Source organism: Exophiala oligosperma (genome assembly GCF_000835515.1).
Source record: "Exophiala oligosperma strain CBS 72588 unplaced genomic scaffold supercont1.9, whole genome shotgun sequence".
Taxonomy (NCBI): Eukaryota; Fungi; Ascomycota; class Eurotiomycetes; order Chaetothyriales; family Herpotrichiellaceae; genus Exophiala; species Exophiala oligosperma.
In genome coordinates, this window is record NW_015622826.1 from 183,639 (window position 1) to 206,014 (window position 22,376).

Consider the following 22,376-nt stretch of genomic DNA (forward strand, 5'->3'; position numbering starts at 1 on the left):
CCATCGGTATGCAGTGCTGGCACGCGACAATGCCGCATGGGACCAAATGGCTCTGCTCCTCACGAAAGATGGCCTGTATCGTCTTCCCAATGGGACGGTGGTAAAGCCGTCCGAAATGAGCACGGTGGTACAGGGTCAAGAAGCCAAATACATCCGACACCATATCACAAGCATCGATGTACATTTTACAAGCGACAATGAGGCGAGGAGTATCGCACTTTATCTTGCTGTGACCGACAAGTCGGCTCCCGATCATTGGGGCCAGTGGGAGGATGTCTTCAGGCGGACCGAGGATGGGGCATGGCTGATAGCAGATCGAAGCATTGTCGTCGACGGTTGTGATCCCAAGGGTTGGTTCGGCACGACATATGGTGTGCCAAAGGTCGTCAAGGGAACGGAATGAAGATCTACAGTATGGAGAGATGGGCCACGAAAAGCGGACACGGAAAAGTTTTCAAGATGCATGAGTTGATGCTCAACATCCCTCCCCGGCGCCCTCCTCAACGCGCTGAACTCAGTGAAGACAGGCGGCCCTCTTTTCCCCGCCGCGAGCGCGCCTTCAGCAGCTTCATCAGTGAAGACATCCCAAATAATTCTTGTGTTTATATATTTGATTCGCGAAATTTGACTCAACAATGGGTTGATAACTCAATGGCAGCGCTCACGTCCGGAGTCCAAACGCGTCCTAGGCAACGCTGTTTGCGTACCCTCCGAATCAGTCCTCCATATCTTTCTCCGGCCGGGTTAGATTTGGATTCTGTGACCGGAGTAGGGGTGTCCTGCAGCCACTTGTAGTTTCGATTCCAGGGTGTTGCCCCTTTAAAAATCTTGGCTTACAAGGTTTTCTATTCTCACAACTTCCCCCGATCAGGGAGGTTGTGAGATGAGTTTTTGTCCATCAACGCTCCATGATTTTTTTCCGTTCTTGAGGAAACGGGGCGATAAATTTAAAACATACCTGAGAAAACGAGGTGTACACTCAAACTGTGACGATCTTTTTGTTGATATCACTCTCTGAAGATGATCCCTGCGTCCACTCAATATCCACTACCTGAAGTATCAGGAGAGATATGATATATACCATGAGCACTTTGAGGTGTTGAACAGAGCCCCATTTTTTGGCCAGCCAATTGCAAACCACCATTGCTTGTAAAAGGCATGTCTGGTTCTCCATAACCCATACTCCATACCTTGCTTTTACTGGAGGCAGACAATACAGAGGCCGTCCATTCTCATTGCCTTATTTAATTCCTCGGTCCCCCACTTCCTCTCACACACAGTGTTGCACTCATGTCAACTTCACAACAATGGTCGATGAACCACAACTTGACCTACAATGTGGGGATTGCGAGCGGCGATTCTCTCGCAAAGAGCATCTCCAAAGACATCAGAGAACCCGTGAGCATCAATGGATTCTGGAAAGGCATGTTTGCCTGGGAAATGCTTACCCGCTCATGACGAAATGCAGATACGAAAGCAAAACCCTTCCAGTGCGATTACTGCGGTACAACGTTTGCTCGCATCGATAGCTGTCAACGCCACATGAAAGTCTTGCATCCAGAGGCCCGCGAGAACTTGAAAAGACCACGCTCAACAGTCGCGTGCGACTCTTGTTGCGCAAATAAAGTCAAATGCGATGTTGACCGTCCTCCCTGTCGGCGGTGCACGATCAAGAGGATTTCATGCACATTTGACCGTCCTTTACAGCGAGTAAAGCCGAGCCTGTCGACTACCAAGACTGGCACAGAACCGGCCGCGGCAGGAAATATCCTCTCATCGTTTGACTCCAGGACGACACCACACGTGCATGCCGAGATAGGTGGTACGGATGAAGTAATGACACCTTCACACTCTTCGAATGTCCGCTTCATCGACAGTCCAGAAGTGAATCAGATCGCGGATTCGTACTGTCCGACGCTCCCTCCCTTCGACGGTACGATCGAGCCTCTTGCTGCACATTCCTCCGCAGGCAACATTGCAGGTGGAATTGAATTGCCGCAAGAGGATGGTCCCTTCTCTTCTTTCAGCGGAAACTTGTTCGCCTGGCAGGATGAAGGGGTCGAACCTTCGTATCAGGACGTCATCTTTCCAAGCATTTTCGAGGTAAGTTCAAGTCCGCAGTCATTTTACTATCATTGCCGTATTATCTTGTAAATTTCATGCGATTCTTGAAGACCTTGATAAGCCGCCAGCGGAAGTAGACGCGCACTGATCATCAATTAGGTTTCTGAGAATGTAGCAGCCGACTACAACTTTGACTTATTTACCGAAGATTTACTGCGTTTACATGCTTCCGAAAGTCTTCCCGGTACCTTCGCATCCGATCTGATGTCTTTCAACGGTACAGGAATGGCTACTTCGCCCCTGCGTCTCGATTACAGTTATGGCAATGCGCTTCAAGAAAATCAGAATATGGAACTAGAAGCGGCAAATGTTGCAGCAGAGCGACTCAAGGAGTCCACAAACGCTACCTTCGTCTCTCGGCCCCAGTCACCCGGGGTCTTGACTGAACAGTCTCAGTGGATGAAAAGTTTGGTGGCTCAAGGTCGGCCCAGCTTTGACAGAGACGTTATCAATGCATTCCTAGCATTGTTTGAGGATAATATCTCTGCCTTCTTTCCCGGGTCTGGCCAGACAAAATTTACCAGAGAATCTCCTCGACATATCTATCTGGCTATGGCAGGCGTTGGTGGGTGTTTTTGCAGCATCGAAGGTTCAACCCAGGTCGCGAAGTGGTTCTACTACAACGCGCGTCGAGAGCTATTCACTGATGTATACCACTCGAGACGCAGAACATTCGACGAGAAGCTCTGTGTCATCCAAACCTTCTGCTTATTGGAACTCTTTGGGTATCTCTGTGGCGACCAAAGAGCCTACGAGTTGACCGAGGTTTGGCATCTCGAGATGTTACAGATCGCACGACAATTTGGACTTTGGACATCAGCGAAATCCGATTCAGAAGAACGGCAAAGCGGAATCATCCATATCTTGTATACACTGGAGTGCTATCGAACAATTATACTTCAACGGCCAGCCATGTTCTATGCACCAACCGCACAACCTGCCCCTTCCAGTTTCCCATTCAGTTCCAGCTGGTGGTTAGGGCCGAAGGAGGAATCTTTGGAGACAACTCTTCAATCAATTGCGTCCCACGGAACATCAACGAAGAGGATAAAGAGCAGCAGCATGAGTTTCCTCAGTCTTTGCGCTATCTCGCTCTCAGCATCACAATCGACGTGCATTGGGAATCTTGAGCCGAGTCAATCCTCGGAACAAGACATCAGTAAAAAGGGGGACCAAGGTGCCCCGAGTCAAGACCACTCCACGAGAAAGTTCTTTGAGATGCTTTTGAACAATTGGAGATGCTCACATGCCATTGCCCCAGAACCTAGCACCATGATGTTGTTCCACCTGCTACACCTGAACATCTACGTTTCCTTGTCCTCACTACAGGATGTCGAACAGTGGAACCTCCGTCACCGATGCTTTTACAGCGATGAAGACAAAGCCAAATCTTTGTGGCACGCCGGGCATGTTCTGCGCCTGGCCAAAGATATGAGTATGCTCGCCACGCCCGAAGCACGAGAATCTGGCACACTTCTGCCACCTCACTTCCCGCATGCAGTGTTTTTGGCATCTCTCTGCTTTTGGCGGGTGGATTACGAGGAGACAAATGACGACTCCATGCCAGGGGCTTACAATAATGGAATTACCAGAGGAAAGGAGATCCAGCTGGGAGAGAGTCTTATATCGCGTCATAGATCTGGCATGGCTAGGGTGTACAAAAAGGTGCTCGAGCGACTGCGGTCAGTGGTGTAGTTCGACGCAACTGAGATGTCATTCTGTACACTGCAACACCCAACAACCTTTCCATCGTGGAAGGATTGTCGTCACTGTACGTCAAGTCTTGTGGTTGCTGCGCGTACCTAAAGAAGCGCCTGGAGTCATTCAGGTGCCGAGCTCGTCGAGTGGTGACGTATATTGATCTTTCGAGTTCGTTAACATACTCAACGCACGTTTTACAAGATAAAAGGGGAACGAAGTGAAAGTAAGAGGCTGTTGTCTGGCGTTAAGTGAAAGGGGACAATTTACGGGGATGGAGAGGGGGTCTCCTGTATACCTGCTCCACCCTTGCGCTCTCTACGGTGGATGATGTAAACGTTCATCACACAAAAGTAAACGCGGTTTGCGTGACGCGCTTTCAGAAAACCACTTTAACCGCGAGGAAGTGATTTCGATTTCCACCACATTGATACACCGTACGAACCAGGGGTATCTTGATTTTTTGTTGTTCTTTTCTTTCTTCGAATCCGACGGTCTTCCAGATTCGTTTCAGGATTTTCATAATGTCCAGCGACTTCAAAAAGTATTTGGCGACCGAGGTCCTGTCGGAGCAGAGGACCGTGTCGTACCGCAACGTTTCGCGCGCCTTGAAGGTCCACGTCAACGCCGCGAAATGTATGCTGTACGAGTTCTATGGATTTCAGAACGAAAAGAAGCCAGGGTCGGTGTACGCCACATATCTCTTGTCTGGAGTGAAGAAACGACAACAGTCCCCTCTCAAGGCCAATGGAGCCCTAGACGGCGACCACAAGCAAGAACAACAACGACAAGAACAAGAATTCGAAGATGAACCGATCCCTTCAAGCCCACCCCCCTTTACCAGTTCAATGTTGGAACCGAGCCAGCAGAGTGACAAACAACCCACGGAAGAAGGAGAAGAACGAGAACAATCTCCACAAGTAAGAGTGCGGACGATTACACTCGTGAGGGAAGAGAGTCTGAAAGGTGGGTTTTTGGATCCTATGGATTTGCTGCGCTCGTCTGCGCATGAACGGCGGAAAATGGAGAGATTCCTCGCGCTAACAATTGATTTGACACGGATAGAAATCAAAGAACAGTACGAAACCATCAGCTCGATACACCTCTACAGCCTGTCCCCCGCTCGAATACAAGATCTCGTCAGCCTGACCGACGTGGGCCGGGGTTTGTTCACGGACGTGTTTGCAAAGGAGGACCCCCTGGAACACGGGAAACGATATGGCATAATACAAAACCCCGAAGTGAGAAGACGCAAAGGCAAGCGACCGATTATCTCTCAAGGTCCGGCTCCGAAATTCCAGCCGGTCAGGGAAGATGCAAAGAACCCACCGCCGCGGACGTCCGCACAGTCAAGCACTCGGCAGAAACAACAGCCTAGCAAAAACGCGGCCGAAGACACGCCCGAGGAAGCTTCTCGACCTGGCTCTCGTGACAGCACATCTACGACCAACACCCCGTCGAATAATAAACAACCTCCCCCTTCACTCAAACGTGGCGGGTCGTCGGATCTGTTCAAGGCCTTTGCGAAGCAAGGGAACCAAAAACCAAAAACATCGTCGCTTGCGAAACAAGACCCTGACACTGTGATGAAGGACGACGACGACGACGACGAAGGAGAGTCGGAAGACGAGGCCTTGTTTCTGGACACGGGGAAACGAACGACCAAGAAGAGGGCCAGTGACGTGAAGAAGGAGCGAGAAGATAAAGCGGCCAAGCTTCGTAAGATGATGGATTCGGATGACGAAGAGGAGGCCGAGCCAGGAGTAGTCCCCGCCAATGCGGAAAACGAAAACGCGACAGGGACCGACGCCGTGAAGGATGAAGGGGACGAGGAAGAAGTCGCCTGGTCGGATTCGGATACGGAGAAACAAAACAAGAAGGAAGCTTCTACAGAAAAGGACGGTGACCAGGCCAACTCCACCACCGCCACCGCCGGTTCAGAACCAAAGAGGCGCAGAGGCAAACGCAAGGTCACGAAGAAACGTACCGTCAAGGACGAGGACGGATACCTGGTCACGAAGGAGGAGGTGGGTTGGGAGAGTTATAGCGAGGAAGAACCTGAACCTGCTGTTGCTCCGGTCAAGAAGGTTGCGCCGCCGAAGAGTACCACGACTAGTAGTTTCGGATCAAACAAGTCACAAAATCAGAGTGCGGGCAGTCAGAAAGGTGGTGCAGGTGGTGGTGGTGCAAAATCTGCGCCGAAAAAGGGCGGAAACATTATGAGTTTCTTTGGAAAGAAAAATGCTTGAAAATGATAGATGGCATGAGCATCTCTTCTAGCGGATTGATTCATAACTCGCAAAGGATACCTTGTTGCCTGGTGAGGGTGGGCATCAAGTCATGTCGAGGTGTATGGATTAGCGTAACGTACAATAGGATAAATGTTGATCGAGCATCAATTGCGTACCGAGACCTGTAATGTATCTTGTCGAAACTACCTTGAGAAAGAATGGCATTGTGCATTGGATCGATTGGTTCTGTACCTGGGTATGTTGTGAATTATATATTCGTCTTTTTGAACGGCGGCCTAACCTGTAATGGAGAAAATGTCTATTTCGTTTTTGTATGCCACTTTTGTCCTGGATACACTGATTGATTTCAGTAGGACCAGACGGTCACCACCTCACTCTAGGTACCCAGGTAGGCAAGTCCTATCAGCTCCCCGAAGAACTCTTTCCCTCATTGACTGTTGGACCGTACGAACCCCTGACCGACTCGATAACTCATAAACGACCCATCTTCCTCTGGCTTCATGACCAAATGAGGCTTGTGCTCCGCGAGCCAGAGGACGGTCTGCGCGAAGACGCTGTTGGCCCACGCGAACCAACTCCTCGTCATGCCGTCGCCGCCGGGCCCGATGCCACGATGCACATCAAGAGACTCGTTGATCAGACCAAAGAGACTCGCCTTCTTGACACGGTCGACGCATTCGCTGATCTCGGCGTCGTCGGTGCTCGTCATCGCCTGCACGAGCACGCTCATGGGCCACGCGTTTCGAAGGCCAATGTGCGGACCGCCTATGCCGGAGAACTTGTCGCCGGTCAGAAAGTACGGGTTCCCCCGCTGGGTGAGAATCATGCGCCGAGTATTCTGATATATCGCGTCGTCCTTGTCCACGAATCCGAGCAAGGGAAGCGCCAGGAGGGAGGGGATGTTTGCGTCGTCCATGAGAAGGTGGCCTCCATATCCATCGACCTCGTAGGCAAACACGCGACCAAACTCCGGGTGTGGCACAGCGGCGTGCTTGTAGATGCCGTCTCTGATGATCTCGGATCGGCGCACGAGGTTATCGGCCACTTGAGTCATCCACGTCGCTTCCTTGGCGGACGATCTGGAGGACGCGGTCTTAAGTAGTGCCGCGGTGCGAGATAGTTCCACAGACATCATGGCATTTGCAGGGATGAGGAAGCCAAAGATGGTCGCATCGTCGGAAGGGCGGAATGCTGATCTCACCAGACCTGTGCCATTCGCTAGAGGGTTTCCTGTCCCTTCGAGATTGAGTGTCTCGGTGCCCAAGCGCGTCGAGCGTGAGAATGTGTATTCGTTTCTTTCATATTCGCCCGTGGTAGGGTCGAAAGTGGGCCGAGACTGTTCGTCCAGGACATGCAGGAGGTGCTCGAGGGCTTTGTACCACCGAGGGGTGAGGAACGCGGTCGAGCCGGTCGAGGTGTGATATTGGTTCGTTAATGAGAGGAATGCTGCAAGGCTGTCGAGTTCGTATTTGCATTCAAAGACCACACTTGGTTCATAGGCTGGATGGACGTAGTCTTCCTGGCCCGAGTGAACGGGTGGGAGACGTGACGGGTCAGGCGGTTGGAAGGCGTTGCAGTAGGGCGACGCGATGACGAACTCGGCTTGGGTATTGATGGCGCCGAGGAGGAGACTCGAGATGTCTTCTGCAGACTTGGCCAGATGTTGGTACTGCGCGAGTTGGTTCGTCGAGTCACGAAGCCATTCGGCGTTGATGTCGCCCGTCACGATGAAGGAGTGGGCGCCCTCCCATTTGCCTCGATCCCGGAACAAGCGTGGCTTTTCCGCATGTTTCGTGACTCCATCGACGTGCCAAAGTACGGTGGTATCCAGAGTGTTGGGAAACGCGTTGCGGAAGATCTGTGCCAGGTCTGCGTCCTTCAATCGAGGGTGTAAATCTTCTATGACCTTTTCCACCGCCGGAGACGAGAACTTGCGACAGTGAGGATGCGGTCGTTGGTAAGGAAGCTCTAGAGGCCCTTCGCTGAAAGGCTTACTTGAGTCAAATAATGTCAGCGGACAAATTTGAGACACGGCAACGAAGGTAGCATACTGTTGGTGGCGAGCATAGTTTGTGTAGTCAGGACAGAGCCCGCCGAACACTGCTTGATCTGAAAGATGGCTGTCGTAGAGGTCAGTGTCGGAGTCGCGACCGAACTCGGAGTCAGCGACGGCGACAACGACAACGGTCAGGCAGGTAATAAAACCGAGTACCTGCGTCCATAGGCGCAGATACATGATATAATGAATTAACCCATGCGACGCTTGATATGTGTTTATTGGAAATGCGCAGTGACGAAGCGGGGATTTGTATGGAGTAAATAGTACATAACACAAGGCTGGACGAGGCTGAGTCTATCATCAGCAAAGCAGTAGAATGACAGTCATATGGCTCTCTTGTGTCCCTTATTCGTCTCTGAGTAAATTGACAAGTCTAGTATTACTGTATTTGGACTTTGTATCATTACTGTGTCAAGGATGGAGTACTTCCTCGCTTTTGTCTACCATCCATTCCGACCAGCGAACGCATCCTAGAAGTTGGTCATCGCAGCGATTCTATTCTCCGTAGCCCTTTTCGTAAGCGCTATTTCCGTCGCCAACCATTCAAATGCATGCGGCACACCGCTGTACAAATGGAACTCGGTATTGATGTTTTCGGCAGCAATTCGCATGGCATATGTTGCAGCCTCATCCCGGAAAAGGTCCAAATCTCCTACATCGATATATGTAGCTGGTAAACCAGTCAGGCTCTTCGCCCGCGCAGGAGAAGCATAGTGCGAAACATCCGCGTCCCGTTTGCCAGCTTTATCTCCGAGAAGAGCTGTCCACCCGGTGATGTTGTCGTCCACACTCCAGACGAGAAACGGCGCGAGAGCCGCATTGGGTGTGAGATTGCGATCGTCTAACATTGGTTCAATAAGTAATTGTTTCGCAATGGGAGGCTGTAAGTTTTTATCCCTGGCCATCAGGGCCACACCTGCAGCGGCACCAGCGCCTGAACTTTCTCCAAACAATGCTATCCTTGTGGGATCGATATTCAAAGCTTGTGCATTCTCCATCAGCCATTGCAGAGCGGTGTAGCAGTCATTGACAAGGACGAGATCTTTATGCTCCGGAGCACAGCGATAGTCCACGCTGAAGATTGGAACATTGGTCCACGAAGACCACAAAGCAAGTGATTTTCTGAAATCCGCCGGTGTTCCAGCAATCATTCCGCCGCCATGGATATGAAGAACAGCTGGCCCTGGAGTATGGGCTGCGGGCTGTTTGATGAAAGCGTGGATAGGAATTGCACGTTTGTCCGTTCTGGCCACATGATGAATTTCTTGAACAACACCGGGGGCGTCTGGGAGGGTTTCCATCACCACTCGATTTGCTGCAAATCGGTCTCGTCGCCCTTGTATGTCGTGGACTGGAATCTTGGGCCTATTGCCCATTACGGCCAGCAGAGGCTCCAGAGCCCTATAAAAGTCCGGATCGTACTGCAAAGGCATGACGATAAAGTGGCTTGCGAGAGTTGAATGAACTGTGTGCTGTAACTCTTCTGCTCTTCTTTCAATAGGATATGCTGATGCAGCATTTCTTTGGGAATGAGACCGGAGGATGGAATGGCGCGCCTAATGTGTTTCTTTAAAGTGGCAGAGACCGCCCACTGTCCACCAATCGGTGCAGCATCGATCTGCCCAAAGTGAGATTGCACTTTCTCAGCCTTTTATCTTCTTGAAGAAACCTAAATGAGAGCCTGTCTGAAATTCCAGCCATGAAATGCTGGTACCACAGCTACAGGCTCTGTAAGTCCAAAAGGCTGTCTTGAGAATCTCCGCTTAACTTCCCATGTACTTTCGGAAAGCATAAGACTTGGTTCATATGTCAAAGTTTCGACCTAATTCCTTCGAGCCTGAACTTGACATCCTTTAGGGCCTTTGTGGTGGGTTTCCAGGCGTCAAATTGAGCAAGAAGCTCTCGGGCTTCGTTCTGTAACTCTGTCTTGACGTAATCTTCCTCCAGGATGCCACGCATTGCGAATGGGAGAATGTAAGGATTTGCGGCCGCGGTACTGGTCTGGCGTTGCGATATTGGCACATCTTTGAGAGCATTTGTCTCAAGAGCGAATGAGATTGCAATGTCATATACTGCATCATCCTCATAGATGCGGGAATGACCCTCTCCACCGTACAAGCTGCCTGCTAATGGTGACGAGAGTTCCCGTATAAGGCCATGATCTGGAACACCGACATTGCGTAATTTCAGCGCGAAGCCAACAAGATGTGATAGGAAATTTGGTGCATGAACGCGTGAGTCGATAAAGACAGCTCTGTATATATGAGGATGGGTCAGAGGAGCGAAGATCGACGACTCCATAGAAACCAGCTGGTCATCAATGCTGCCGACAAAGGTGAGCCGGACTCCGAATTTCAGTATCACTTCCATAGCTTCAAGAAAGCTCTTGGATACTTTGCTGTTGGGATCAGAAAAATCAAATAGCTCGCCAGCGGAGCCACTGATCCAACGAGACTTGTATTCCTGGAAGGGGCCCATGTTGACTCCCGCCATAGCACAAATACCAACTCGAGCGCCGCTGATACAACCGAATTGTATTAGTTTTGCTACAAGCATTATCGCAACTGGAACGCCTTGACTGTGGCAAGCGATCATGACGAAGTCTGATTTGCGAATTTCGTCGATCCAGTTAAGCAGCAATTTCCATAGGAGCTCAACTCGTTCAGTGATCCTACCTTCACCTTCAAGCGCTGCACTTTTGACTTCGCATTCGTACCCATGGCTTCGCGTCCATTTCTTGATGCATTTGGCGGCCATATCTGCAAACTTGATCGAAGTTCCTGTGGGCTGACCAAGCACGGTACGGATGAGTGGAGCTGGGAAATAGCCATGGACGCCGATTGCAAGTGCGTTCTTGATTTTTGGCGGGTCTTTGATGAGTGAAAGACGCTTCATGTCAGGCCCTTTGGTATAGTAAAGCAATCTTGCAAGCTGTTGCAATATAGAAGGTTGCTCCTCGGAGCTCAAGGTGTCGCTGAGAGCTGGTAGCAATAGGTTAGGCGCTTCTTTCTTTGAGGGTGTGGGAGACTGCTGCCTCGGTGTTCCGGCTTCAACTGGTTCTCTGGCGATTGCTGTGGCATGAGACGATTCTGCTTTCGTGGACTTGCCTTCTTTCTTCGTTGTGGCTTTCATCTCCGATTTCGAGACCGAAGGTTGTTCTGCGGCATTTAACTTGGCCGTTGCACTCTTCTCAGGGCCAGCCTGCTTTGGTGTTTCTTGGGCCTGCGCTGTTTTCAGGTTAGGCCTCGAAGCTTCATCTTGCAAACTGATCGAGGCTCGTTTAGGCCTTGTTTGTGAAGGAGTATCGGAAATTGCAATCTCGCCCACGTGCGGTTCGTTTTCAGGTTTCGCCGATGACTGGTACTTTCTATCTCGAGACCAAAACACCCAGCCTGCCGATTTAGAGCCATCTCCAGATAGCGGAGGCGGCGGAGATGTTTCTAGAGACGAAGCTTGTGACACTGATTTGGCCTTTGGGGTTTTGGGTATGCTAATATCAAGATGAGTGGGTTGTGTAGGCGCCTCTGTTGTCAATGTATTCGTTTCCACGGACGACAATGCTTCCTTCTGAGGTCTAGTTGATGCATCGCTACTCCACATTTGATACCAGCTTCTCTTATTTCCGGAATTCTCAGGGAATTCTTGCGGATTTATTGTTGCCTCTGGCGAGTTAGTTGGCGGTTCGGCGACAGCGGGCAGAGGTTGTCCATTTCCACTTTCTATATTCGAGGACACTGGGTGTTGCACTTCTGATGGTTTATTCATAGATCCATCTCTCCTCGCTAACCAGCCCAGCCACGTTCCTTGCTGATTTTGCTGTTGTTCTGATTGGATTTGTTGGGCAGATGCTTCGTTTGAGGCTGCCTTCTCGGGTTTCTGATTGCTTTCTGGTACACTCTTGTCTGCATCTCCGTCTGTAACAGGCTTATCACTGGGTTCTAATGGAACACTCTTCTTGCCATTGTTGGTGGTAGCCTCCGCAGTAGCATTCACGGCCGTTGTGGTGGCATCAACCGGTAGGGATCGATTCGAGGAGGTCTTTCCGAGAGTCATGGCCAAGGATGGTGATCTCAGAGATCTAGGCTTATCTTTGGTGATTGAAGCGACTTCATGGGCCGTGTTAGAGCTCGAAGGGACACTTTCGCGTGCAACTTCAGCGACAGGTCGTGCCTTGCGAGGCCAAGTACGGGTGATCCATGACTGCGCAGCTGATTAGCGAGTGTACGAACAATGAACTGCCAACGGCTTACCGATCTTTTTCCTTCCTCCGGGGACGTGGTGGATATGGCTGTGGTCGGGCTCGGCGGAGTCTCTGGAGGAAGGGGAACGTCGGCTGGTGCTTTTTGATCTGATTCTGAGGCTGAAGGCTTTGAAGGGTTGGTCTTTTGACGTTTCAATGGTCTTGGAGGCGCCATGGGCCTGGTATATGGGGATCCAGAACGTCAAAATGAGCCCGCCGTCGCTGACACTACACAAGACTTAGGAACAAGAGGACATGAAGTTGCCGAGCCGGACAATCGGTTTGGTAGAGGAAATAGTGATGTTGATTGTAATGCCCGTGAGGCGCTGCTGGCATGTCAACAGGCAGCCGACGTCATTTCCACAGGGCCAATCCCAACATCGGATGCCGCCCGTGTAGATCTCGCGTCCCCCACGAAAAAAAAGTTCTTTGGACGCAGGCTGGTGTATTATTATGTATGAAACAACCCCCGATTACTGGTGTCTTCTTCCTTAATTTCCCAGATTACATCCGCCGAGATAGTGACGGAGCCTCTGAAGATGGCGAAGACTGCCAAGATCAAGAAAAATGCTACGGGTAAGTATGAATCAGAAAGACCTCAATTTCTATCTTGGCCGGCGTTAACGATTTCGAAGCAAATCCGCGATCACGAGCGTCTAAGAGAGCCACGTCTCCATCCATTGACGTCGATAAATCCCTGAGGGAGGCCCCCCGAGCATCAAGTCCAACGCCTCTACTTGCCCCTCGGCCGAACAGTGGTGTCACCAAAGCGAAAAGGAAACAGAAGCCTTTGACAAAAGGCCAACGACGTCGGCACGAAAAAGGCCTGGCAAGGGCAGAAGTCGTGCAGGCCCAACTATCTAAGAAGGTGGATGATGCAGGTTCTAGGTCAAAGAAACGTCGGGACAGAAAGAAGTTGTGGGACGATGTGAATAGCGGCGCCTCAAATTTCGACAAGATGAAGGCTATTCTGGGAGAGAACGCAGACGATGAGAACGAGGAATGGGTCGATGAAGATATGGAGGCTAACATGACTGATGTGAAGATGGTAGAGGGTGTGCGAGTACCTGCGTTCGCACCAGCCACGAAACTGGTCATTGTCGACCGAACAGCGTCTGCTCCAACTACTGACGCTGAGGACGAGGTGGATAAGATAACGTGAGACAAAGTGTCTATTTCTTTGGTCTCAACTGTGTCAGCATCCTCTCGAGCTCGACCTGTTGCTGCCCGTTGGCCTTGTCTCGCAGAGATTCCAGCGATGCCAGATCCTTGGCCTTCAATGCCTCCTCGCCAGCTTTGACGATCATGCCACACTTAACCCACATCTCGATACGTTCTGCCGGTTGCAGATTCGTACATTTTGGAACGAACGACGCGGCAAGTCGAGTGTTACCGGCACCGAGCACTTCGTTATAAAAGGGCTGCAATCTGTCAGGAGAGGATTGGCTTTCGGAGACGGGGCACTTACCTCCCAACCGATGGGTGATCTCTTGTTTTTACTGAGCTCTTCCACCTCGCCCCATAATCGAGCTGCAGTCAACGCCCGAAGACGAATCCACCACCATGTTTTTTCAGGTACCTTGAAGGCATTCTGAACACTGGCAGCCCTCTTGCCATACCCGGACTTGATGAGTCGGTACATTGTCTCGTTCACGCTGAGGCCAACATAACTCCCACTGCTGTCGGTGATGTCCTTGTCAAATACTTCCTGCATCTTGAGTAATTGACCTGCCTCAGCCAGGGCTCTAGTGTGCATGGTAGCAGTGGGATCTTTAGCATCGGTGAGGAGTCTGCCAGCAAGTTTAAGTTTATCAATGACTGCCTGAATCTGAGACTGTTTCATGGCTTCTTCCAGCAGGAGATTGGAGCCCTCGACCGGTCGATCATCTTGGTAATACAGATCTTTCAATAGTTCTTGATCTTGCGCTCTTGCAGAGCTCTCGACGAGCGCCGCTGCCACCGGCTTCTCACTGATTGTCCGGAGGAATGTTGCCAGTGGCATCTTCTTCTTCAGCTGAAGCAGAACATAGAACACTAGATCAGTATCCCCGGATTCAATAGCCTTGTGCAAGGCAATCTCATCTTCTTCCATGCTGAGCAGTAGTGGGACTTGTTTTCCTGCTCGCGGCTCGTGATTGAGAAGGGTCGTCGCGAGATGACTTCGACCTTCGTCATAAGCTGCTCGGGCTATTGTTTCAAATGAGATCCCATGTTTTCCATGCAACCGCTCAACCACAAGTTCCCTGACTGCATCATCGTCCGCTGATGAGCTTCTGACCTTTTGGCTTGCCCAATGAATGTAGATTTTGTTGAGAGGTAGGTGGAGGAACTCGGAGAGCTTGATGGCCAGGAGGTATTCTCTTCTGTTGACCAATCGTGCAATCAGCCTCTCCGGCGTGAGGCGGACGTACTGCTCGTACGACATGAAAAGGCCAATACGATAGTCGCGGACAGCGTTCAGTACCCTCAGATCTTCGCACATATCCACGAATTCATCGCTACTGTACAGGTCAAGAACTGACTTGCCAAATGAAGCCGCGCGCAATAGCTGTTTCTGTAGATTCTGGTTGAACTCGTGACCTGCGGCTTGAATACACGTTTCAACCGCTTCCGGGAGGCTCTGTTTGATACGTTGTATGTTCTCGTCGGCCTTTGGGGATTTCATTTCTAGTAGTTCGATGGAGTCAACTAGCACCGATGCTGCTGATGTTGATCCGAGCCGAAATACCTCCTCTAGTTGGTCCGGAACCTTGTGCAGGAAGTCGCAGGATTCATTCGTGATTAATCGAATACCGTCAATATCAGGCACCACATGGACCTGGTCATCGTAGTAATATTTGACAGCTGCACCGTCGGGCCCAACCATATGAATCTCATCTTCCCAAGCCAATATCACTGAATCATTCCCGCACCAATATATCTGTGTCGGTGTAGTCTTCGCTTTTGAGTCATACTCGCTGTACTTTTGTTGGAAGTCGCTCCCCACCACCCACACCTTGCCATCTTCAGTGTAGAGCGCTGCGAATCGTCCGTTGGGAGAGACGCTCACATGCTTGAAAGGACCATCGGATAGACCCCGATCGTCAGCTTCCGAGGCATCGATGACGACAATAGTTTTATCGATTGCCAACAAGACTTCGACGGACCTTGACAGAGTATAGGCGGGAGGAATAAGGGACCATGAACTAATTTCACCCTCCGGTGGCTGTGCAAGTAGTCGTGGCCTCGGTTCGTCAAATGAAGACACGGCGACTAAGGTGTTGTTGGATAAAAGAGCAACGAAACCGTGTGACCAAAATCGGCATGACACAACGCCATATTCTTCCGCGCCATGTCCCAGCAAGAAAGGTTGAAAGTCCCCGTAGAGCCCAAAGTAGCAGTGAACTGTGCCATCCTCGGTGACGACTAATAGCTTTTCGTCATCCGACCAGCCCAGGCCTTTTATCGGCCCCTTCTCCCAGTTGATGTTGCTGATTAGCTTGCCCGATGTTGAGTAAATGTCGATCGTGGACTTTGTCGACTGTCCCGTTCTATAGCGTGCAATTTTGCTAGAGTCTCTCCATAATGCTTTTCACGTTAGCTTGATTCAGTCGCAACCATGAGATACTTACCTAGCGCCCCGCCGTATGGCGCTCCAGCCACCAGGTAGTTCTCAAGCTCGAGGTCTTGGTCAAAGATAGACTCGTAAAGTTGAATCTTTTGATAGAATTGGTCGCCTATCTTCTCCCAGCCGCTTCTGGGATTTGTTGTAGTCATCGGAGCGAGTCATGCCTCAGATTGTATGTTGTGATTGTTTGCAAAGATGATAAAGTAGGAGGGAAGAACATATGAAGGTGACGGACGTCGTTGTTGTCGACCAATGAGGGGCCGCCTTGGCATCAAGGGAAGCCGAAGTCAGACATTCGCTCTCTAGCAACTTCACGACCGACTTGCACTCGTTCGTTGACAGTCTAGACAGCACAAAGGTGCAATGGAAGGCACTTGGCCCGAAAATGTTCACTCTTGTATGAAGAGCCCTGGTAGTCCAGATCGAGAAAGAAAGCCCCGAGGTGTTGGGTTCAACACGACCAGGCAATGATGGACCGCCAACTCTTTCTTGAATATGTCAACAACTTGACTGATCTGGAGCTGGCTGTTCTGCTCAGCCTCGTCGCTCAGGATCATTGTCTCATTCAAACCCCTGAGGAGTTCCAAGATGATGTTGCTTCGGAATTGGCCCTGGTACGTGCAGCCTTTCCGACATGAGGTCTCATCTAATCGACTTTAGATTGTCCGCGATATCTTCAGTCTCTCCTACATCATCATCAATAAACATGACCTTCAATCCATCGACACGTTTGTGGAAGCCATACTAGATGATGCCAGGGAGTATAGTGACCCTCTGGACCAGTCTGACGACGATCTCGGGCGCGTAAGGCTTTTTCTCTTTCATGTGCTTCGCTCCTTGTTGACAATCCACCCCAGGAATCTGATCTTCGGGCCAGAGTTGCTGACGTCAGTTTTCGGGGAGTTGCTTCGGCTCAAAATGATCAAACAACCCTAGACACCAGAAAGGTGGTCAATGTGGTAATTGCAAAGGACTTTAACCTCGCCCACGAGGATGTTCAAATCCAGGCTTTGGAGGTCAGTTGAAGGTATCTCTCACTCCTCTTATCCTAACAGAAAGCTAGCTCATCCGGCGGAGGAGGATATTCAGCAGAACAACAGTTCATACAGCTCCGAAGGTATTCTTGCTGCTTCCTCTTGTAACAACCGCTACTAGACACATCAGACTGAATGGCCACCTTGTATGATCGCACCCCCTCTCTTGAGGTTGTATGACTTATGATTCTTCCAGAATGACCGGATTTTCATTTCGCACCACCATGACCCGGAAGACGGTTTTCCCAATCTCCAAGAGATTGATGAAGTCGATTACCAAGAGGATAAGCTCTCAGCATATTCCGACACAAAATCTATGAGTCTGAGTCCTCAAAAGCGCCGTGCATCGCGTCAAATCGGTTCCAAGGTACATTTCTTTTCTTGTGCCATATGATCAATGCTAATCGATTGTAGTTGATTGAACAACTTCGTGCCGAGGGTCAAGCAGCAATCATTACTCCTGAAATCCGAAGATACCTGCAAGACTTTGTCGCTTTCCTGCGCATAGAGAGAGGTGTCGATGGAGGTGTTACTGCGTATGCAACGACACTATTCCTCGCCCTGTCAAAGTAAGCCCTCTCGAAAACAAATCGTGTGAGTTGGTCGCTGATTTGCATGTTGAGATACCTTGCACCGTTTCATGGGATAGACTATGTCACCCCTTCTCTGATTGCTTTGGCAGCGAAGAAAGTATACCCACATCGCCTCATCATAGCCACTCCCAGCCGCGAACGCAGTACTCTATATGGTACTGATCTGGCCACCGCACAATATTTGCTCGAGGACCTTGATCCAGAAAAGGTGATTCAAAACGTTTTGGACACCATAGAGTGTCCTACGTGATTTTACTTGCTTGCGCCAAATTCATGAATAGCATTGAATCGGCGTAGGGTACAGCGTTCCAACCCATTGGCGATTCTCTCAAATTCGTTCTTCTCGAAATGCGGTGAAAAGTCACCATCTCACTTCTTTTCACAGAACATCGACGAGGGACAACCTATTGCTTGTCCAATCGCACAACTAATCCTTTCTTCCTTTGAAAACAAGGTGGTGATCATACTTGTCTTCTTGTTCCAAAATCCATTATGGATTCCAACAATCAGAATACCGGCAACAATGCTGATGCGAAGAATAAAGAAGAACTCGAAAAGACGCTTGCAACCTTACTTGACCTTTTCCCCAACACAGTGAAGCTGGAAGAAGAAGACAATGATGATTCTCACAAGAGTGCAGCCAAGGAGAATGAAGATCATGACAAAGAGACTGGAGTTGCGAAGAAGAAAAAATCCAAGAACCCTGCTATTCAGCTTACAGATCCTTTTGGTCCCAATGGAGAGTACCTCGATGGTGATGATCTCAACAATTCTCCTCGGCGACCATCTGAAGAAAACCCTCTCAATCAGTCTCCTGTCCCATCTCCTCCACCTTTCGGTCCCTGGGTATTTCCAAACCTGATCAACAACGGGCGTTTCGAAGACGTTCATCCCGTACCCTGCGCTTCTCAAATCCCGGAACCAGACCAGAGTGGTGTCCGCGGCAGCAGCAACAACAACAACGACAGTCTTTCTTCGCCAATTGCACCGGGAAGTCATATCATCAGAGAGATACTCGCAAATCGACTCGCCCCTCCTCCTCCCCTCGCAGGCGCCGTCACCGTCGAACCGCCAGACAGCGATGACGAAGGTCCTCCTCTGTCTTCCGGCAGCAGCACACCTCCTTGGCACAACCCATCGAATCTGTCTGATGAAGACCATCAAAACTTGATCAGGGCTCACATGGAGGCCCAGCATCGTGCCATCCTCAGGGAGAGTTACTACCGCCGTTATCGAGCTAGCAAGCATCCAGGAAGTGAATCTCGCTTTGACTTGTGAGAGAGTGAGATGGAGAGCGAGAGCGTGTCTGTGTGTACTTTACAATAGCATAGAATAGTATGGTGTAGTACACCATTATCAAAAGAGTCGAATGTTACCCTTCCTCCTGGTTCTCCCCTTGGTCTAGTCAATGTCCGCCTAGTCAAAAACTCTACGTGTACTCTCTGCTACGGTCCTACCTTGCGATGGCGGCAACCGTCATTCCTGATACATGCTGTTACCATGGTGTCGCCCACGGCCCACGACCCTCAACGTGTCATCACGAAAGAGGCATCACGATCTGGCAGGATACGTATAGGGAAGGCGTCAATTAAGGACTGTTGCCTTCCAAGATATCCATGTGTCGTATCTTATGCTCGGTAGACATCCATACACACTCAGAGCCTTCAGGGAACCATCACACGAAGAAATCATAACGGGGCAACATTTCATACAAGGACGGTGTCATTCAAGATCTCTCACGACTCAAGCTGTCCACAGTTGATCTCAATGACCATCTCATGAGATACAAAAAAGCAAGCAAAGGATCATGTTCATGATTCATCATACTAAACGCTGAAAAATGCACTACACCTGAGGCTGCTAGACTCCAGCCGCCCGTAATGAAACGCCAGATCCACAATGCCTAATGATGCGGCCGTAAACGCTGAGAATTGTGCTTTTGTCAGAATGGTGCAACCTAGAAATAGAGATGGCTGCGTATTTGCAATTTCCTTTGCATCAAATCCATGCCATGCTTATCAGACTCATTTACCTGCTCACAGAAAGATACCTCTGATCTTTTGCTTCATCAAGCCGGAGATCCTCCAGTGATTTCAGGAATTCCAGGAACTACTAGTTCTCTCCCATCCGATCTCCCTGCACTCCCATCAAACACAAAAGGTCCGGCATTATTCCTAGGAGTGAGCGGACCCTCTCCAGAAATAACATGTTCAGGGTCTGGCGTTTGTGTCCTCGTTCGCTGGTGCTCAAGGTGTGTATCCATGTCGTCTTCATCTGGTCGGTCTGGCATGTCGATATTGCCGTTCATTGTGGTTAATTCGGGTGATTCTGGATTCGAAGCCTGCCTTCTGGCCAATAAACCTGACATACGAGGCGTAGCAGAGCCGGAATTCGGAACATCGATGGGGTCGGATATAGTCACAGTTGGGTGCTCACCAGAATCTTCCGAAGTATCTGGGGTCTCGTGAGCAGCACTTGAGTCGGTGGCTTCTGCATCAGGTGTATCTTGGGCAGGGGCAACATTCGCATCGTTGGTGGCAGCATCATTGGCGTTGGTAGCTCCGTTTACTTGCTCATCAGTATTTCCCATCCATTCGTCAATATCCGACTGGGCAATATCAACGTCTGCGGTTAGGTCGAAATACGCACGACAGTTGGGACATTGGAATTGAGGATAGGTGCTGTTTTTCCCTTCCAGCAAAGGCCGAATGCACTTGTAGTGCCAAACATGTGCACATGGAGCGACGAATAATGCTTGACACGGCTATAGAGAGGTCAGTGGAAGCCCGGCGTGCGAATATGATTAAACGTACCAACACAGAGCCCAGGCAAATTGAGCATTCGCCACTATTTGAATCTGCCGATGGCTGGTCTCTGGCGAGGCTTTGGAGTTGTTGGTGTCTTGTTTTACTGTAGCATTGTTAGCATGAACATAGAGACGCAGTGTAGACATCACCCACTTGAAGTTGTTGGGCTTCTTTTGCCAGGCTCTATTGCATTCAATCCTAATCTTGACACACCGAAATATCATCTCTTCTCCTCCACGAAAGTCGATCCCCAGCTGAACAATATCTCCGTCCTTGATCGGGAACAATCGTGACTCGGTGTTCGGCTGACTCAGTCTGATATGGTTGAGGAAGGTTCCGGATGAGCTGGCCACATCTCTGATCTGCCATTGTCCATCCACGAAACTGAATTCGCAATGTTTTCTGCTCACCACTTTGGACTTGAAGCCTACAGGGGCATCTGAAGGAGCCGTGGGGTTTGCCGTGGGAATTCCTTCGCGTTCAGAATATCTTCCGACGCGAATAATGGCAGATTCGCTGGGTAGAGTCCGGGAGATAGGAGCGAAAGTGAGGGACGGTCGGCCATTTCTCACCTCCTGGTGAGGGAAGAACCGTATAGCAGGCAGTTGTGGTTTTGAATCTCCTTCTTGTCCCTCTTTCGGTTTCGCAATAGTCCTCGAATTCGGAGGCCTCGCGGCTGCCCCATCAGCCATAGGGGTGTCTGCCGGATGACTAGTAGTATGCCGGCGACCGGTCGAGGTTCTGTGTCTGGCCATGTCTTCTGAACTATCTCCTTGAACAGACACCGGCACAGCTGAGGCAGCGGCGGGTCGGATTGGTATGGATTGTGTTCTCGGTGGAGATGAGGGTCTCGAATTGTCTTGTGAGGGAGGGATCTGGGGAGGATCAGTCGCAAGTGGGCTCGTCGGCTCGTTTGGACGCGAGGCACTTCTCCTTCTACCAGTGACTGAAGAGTCTGGACGGTGTTCGTTGTAACTCAGGGAGCGCTGGAAGTAATGTCTCGGAGAACGAGAAGGTTTCGTTGGGGCTAGTCTGACCCGAGCGGCTATGCGACAAAGCACGAAGATAACTCAGGCCACGGCGTCGAGAAGAGGTTCTTGTGAGATCGACGGCTGCACCTGCAGTGACACCAGAGGTGACAGGCGTAGGCGACGAGATCATGGGAAATGACGTTGGGTGTGGAGAGGAGGAAAGAGAGTATGCAAGAGGTGTCTGGTGCTTCACAAGGATTATGGAGGGTCAGGCAGCGCAGGCAGTCGACAGTCAAATTGAAGCGCCTTGTTTGATAGGGGCACGTCGTTGTCCAGGGATTCGCTGTTCGAGTACTCGTACTGGCCCCCTCTTGTAGACCCAAACCTGTCCAACTCGACTCGGGAGTATGAAAGGGGTCAATTGTGCATCCAAAGGTGCGTAGGTTTGCAGGGTTCAGGATGCCGCAAGCGAAGAGGGCAGATTCGTGGACGCCTAAGCTACAGGTACTGTTAAGTCTTCGGTACGGGGAGTTTCTTTGGAGACGAGTTGCAAGCCTTCTTACCTAAAAGAGGACCCTATACGGAGTAATGATGCTTGGTTTGGTGGTCTCTGCTGACAAGGGACAGAAAAACCATCCGAGATGAGGAAGTCTGGCTTTGTTCAAGAAGCAAGCGGTAGAGGGAAGTGGGAGAACAGTCTACTAGAACGACGGACAGAGACGATGTATTTACTATTACCAGCTAAACTCTTTCATCGACGCTTTCTGATCGGTACTTCGCATTCATCACAGCATCGACTACTTGTAGCCATCGACATCATCGAGCGTCAAAGGATCGTCTGCCACGACTTTCCCCATACTTTGGTCGCCGGTGGGTATTATTACGCGGACGGACATGGCGAGGGTTACTACGAGTATGGGTCGTTGCCAGCTTATAAAGCCAGCTTAGGTACGGAGTACCTACCAGCTTATTCCCCGGGAGGTCGAAAAGT

The 22,376-nt window shown here is 50.4% G+C and overlaps 10 protein-coding genes across 11 annotated transcripts; 5 read left to right on the plus strand and 5 right to left on the minus strand.

Annotated features, from left to right (window-relative positions):
- Positions 1–1,468: 1,468 nt before the first annotated feature.
- Positions 1,469–3,819, plus strand: PV06_08678 (uncharacterized protein; the record flags this gene model as incomplete). Its single annotated transcript, XM_016410042.1, has 2 exons — positions 1,469–2,103; positions 2,224–3,819. Exons 1-2 carry the CDS (start codon positions 1,543–1,545, stop codon positions 3,817–3,819), a joined length of 2,157 nt encoding a protein of 718 aa, XP_016259064.1. The 5' UTR covers positions 1,469–1,542.
- A 527-nt stretch (positions 3,820–4,346) lies between these two features.
- Positions 4,347–6,226, plus strand: PV06_08679 (uncharacterized protein; the record flags this gene model as incomplete). Its single annotated transcript, XM_016410043.1, has 2 exons — positions 4,347–4,788; positions 4,888–6,226. The coding sequence occupies 2 exons, from the start codon at positions 4,347–4,349 to the stop codon at positions 6,069–6,071; spliced, it is 1,626 nt and encodes a 541-aa protein (XP_016259065.1). The 3' UTR covers positions 6,072–6,226.
- Positions 6,227–6,259: 33 nt separating this feature from the next.
- On the minus strand, positions 6,260–8,328 carry PV06_08680 (uncharacterized protein). The gene is made up of 3 exons (XM_016410044.1): positions 8,126–8,328; positions 6,355–8,068; positions 6,260–6,305 (listed from the first exon to the last, which is right to left on the minus strand). The coding sequence occupies exons 1-2, from the start codon at positions 8,308–8,310 to the stop codon at positions 6,502–6,504; spliced, it is 1,752 nt and encodes a 583-aa protein (XP_016259066.1). The 5' UTR covers positions 8,311–8,328; the 3' UTR covers positions 6,260–6,305; positions 6,355–6,501.
- A 275-nt stretch (positions 8,329–8,603) lies between these two features.
- PV06_08681 (uncharacterized protein) lies at positions 8,604–9,566 on the minus strand (the record flags this gene model as incomplete). The annotated part of the gene is made up of 1 exon (XM_016410045.1): positions 8,604–9,566. The coding sequence occupies one exon, from the start codon at positions 9,564–9,566 to the stop codon at positions 8,604–8,606; it is 963 nt and encodes a 320-aa protein (XP_016259067.1).
- A 376-nt stretch (positions 9,567–9,942) lies between these two features.
- Positions 9,943–12,548, minus strand: PV06_08682 (uncharacterized protein; the record flags this gene model as incomplete). The annotated part of the gene is made up of 2 exons (XM_016410046.1): positions 9,943–12,333; positions 12,384–12,548. 2 exons carry the CDS (start codon positions 12,546–12,548, stop codon positions 9,943–9,945), a joined length of 2,556 nt encoding a protein of 851 aa, XP_016259068.1.
- Positions 12,549–12,829: 281 nt separating this feature from the next.
- On the plus strand, positions 12,830–14,870 carry PV06_08683 (uncharacterized protein). The gene is made up of 2 exons (XM_016410047.1): positions 12,830–12,949; positions 13,009–14,870. Exons 1-2 carry the CDS (start codon positions 12,913–12,915, stop codon positions 13,533–13,535), a joined length of 564 nt encoding a protein of 187 aa, XP_016259069.1. The 5' UTR covers positions 12,830–12,912; the 3' UTR covers positions 13,536–14,870.
- PV06_08684 (uncharacterized protein) lies at positions 13,370–16,149 on the minus strand. The gene is made up of 3 exons (XM_016410048.1): positions 15,985–16,149; positions 13,842–15,940; positions 13,370–13,794 (listed from the first exon to the last, which is right to left on the minus strand). The coding sequence occupies exons 1-3, from the start codon at positions 16,127–16,129 to the stop codon at positions 13,546–13,548; spliced, it is 2,493 nt and encodes an 830-aa protein (XP_016259070.1). The 5' UTR covers positions 16,130–16,149; the 3' UTR covers positions 13,370–13,545.
- A 288-nt stretch (positions 16,150–16,437) lies between these two features.
- Positions 16,438–17,857, plus strand: PV06_08685 (uncharacterized protein; the record flags this gene model as incomplete). Its single annotated transcript, XM_016410049.1, has 7 exons — positions 16,438–16,594; positions 16,641–16,784; positions 16,838–16,996; positions 17,044–17,160; positions 17,211–17,381; positions 17,429–17,583; positions 17,638–17,857. The coding sequence occupies exons 1-7, from the start codon at positions 16,448–16,450 to the stop codon at positions 17,855–17,857; spliced, it is 1,113 nt and encodes a 370-aa protein (XP_016259071.1). The 5' UTR covers positions 16,438–16,447.
- Positions 17,858–18,099: 242 nt separating this feature from the next.
- PV06_08686 (uncharacterized protein) lies at positions 18,100–18,885 on the plus strand (the record flags this gene model as incomplete). The annotated part of the gene is made up of 1 exon (XM_016410050.1): positions 18,100–18,885. The coding sequence occupies one exon, from the start codon at positions 18,100–18,102 to the stop codon at positions 18,883–18,885; it is 786 nt and encodes a 261-aa protein (XP_016259072.1).
- Positions 18,886–19,305: 420 nt separating this feature from the next.
- On the minus strand, positions 19,306–22,084 carry PV06_08687. 2 transcript variants are annotated; one of them, XM_016410052.1, is made up of 4 exons: positions 21,949–22,084; positions 20,568–21,883; positions 20,421–20,517; positions 19,306–20,371 (listed from the first exon to the last, which is right to left on the minus strand). In XM_016410052.1, the coding sequence occupies exons 2-4, from the start codon at positions 21,167–21,169 to the stop codon at positions 19,676–19,678; spliced, it is 1,395 nt and encodes a 464-aa protein (XP_016259074.1). In that variant the 5' UTR covers positions 21,170–21,883; positions 21,949–22,084; the 3' UTR covers positions 19,306–19,675. The 2 variants fall into 2 exon arrangements, with proteins under 2 accessions (XP_016259074.1, XP_016259073.1); XM_016410051.1 differs by having other exon boundaries at positions 20,568–22,084.
- Positions 22,085–22,376: the final 292 nt, after the last annotated feature.

Excerpts from the sequence above, each read along its gene's own strand:
- PV06_08687 (XM_016410052.1), bottom strand. The coding sequence starts at position 21,169 with ATGGCCAGACACAGAACCTCGACCGGTCGCCGGCATACTACTAGTCAT. Across the intron at positions 20,518-20,567 it reads AAGAAGCCCAACAACTTCAA|TAAAACAAGACACCAACAAC; the intron begins GTGGGTGATGTC and ends ACAATGCTACAG. Across the intron at positions 20,372-20,420 it reads TTTGCCTGGGCTCTGTGTTG|CCGTGTCAAGCATTATTCGT; the intron begins GTACGTTTAATC and ends ACCTCTCTATAG.
- PV06_08683 (XM_016410047.1), top strand. The coding sequence starts at position 12,913 with ATGGCGAAGACTGCCAAGATCAAGAAAAATGCTACGG. Across the intron at positions 12,950-13,008 it reads GATCAAGAAAAATGCTACGG|CAAATCCGCGATCACGAGCG; the intron begins GTAAGTATGAAT and ends ACGATTTCGAAG.
- PV06_08680 (XM_016410044.1), bottom strand. The coding sequence starts at position 8,310 with ATGTATCTGCGCCTATGGACGCAGGTACTCGGTTTTATTACCTGCCTG. Across the intron at positions 8,069-8,125 it reads AACTATGCTCGCCACCAACA|TAAGCCTTTCAGCGAAGGGC; the intron begins GTATGCTACCTT and ends ATTTGACTCAAG.
- PV06_08684 (XM_016410048.1), bottom strand. The coding sequence starts at position 16,129 with ATGACTACAACAAATCCCAGAAGCGGCTGGGAGAAGATAGGCGACCAA. Across the intron at positions 15,941-15,984 it reads GCCATACGGCGGGGCGCTAG|CATTATGGAGAGACTCTAGC; the intron begins GTAAGTATCTCA and ends TAACGTGAAAAG. Across the intron at positions 13,795-13,841 it reads GATCACCCATCGGTTGGGAG|CCCTTTTATAACGAAGTGCT; the intron begins GTAAGTGCCCCG and ends GACAGATTGCAG.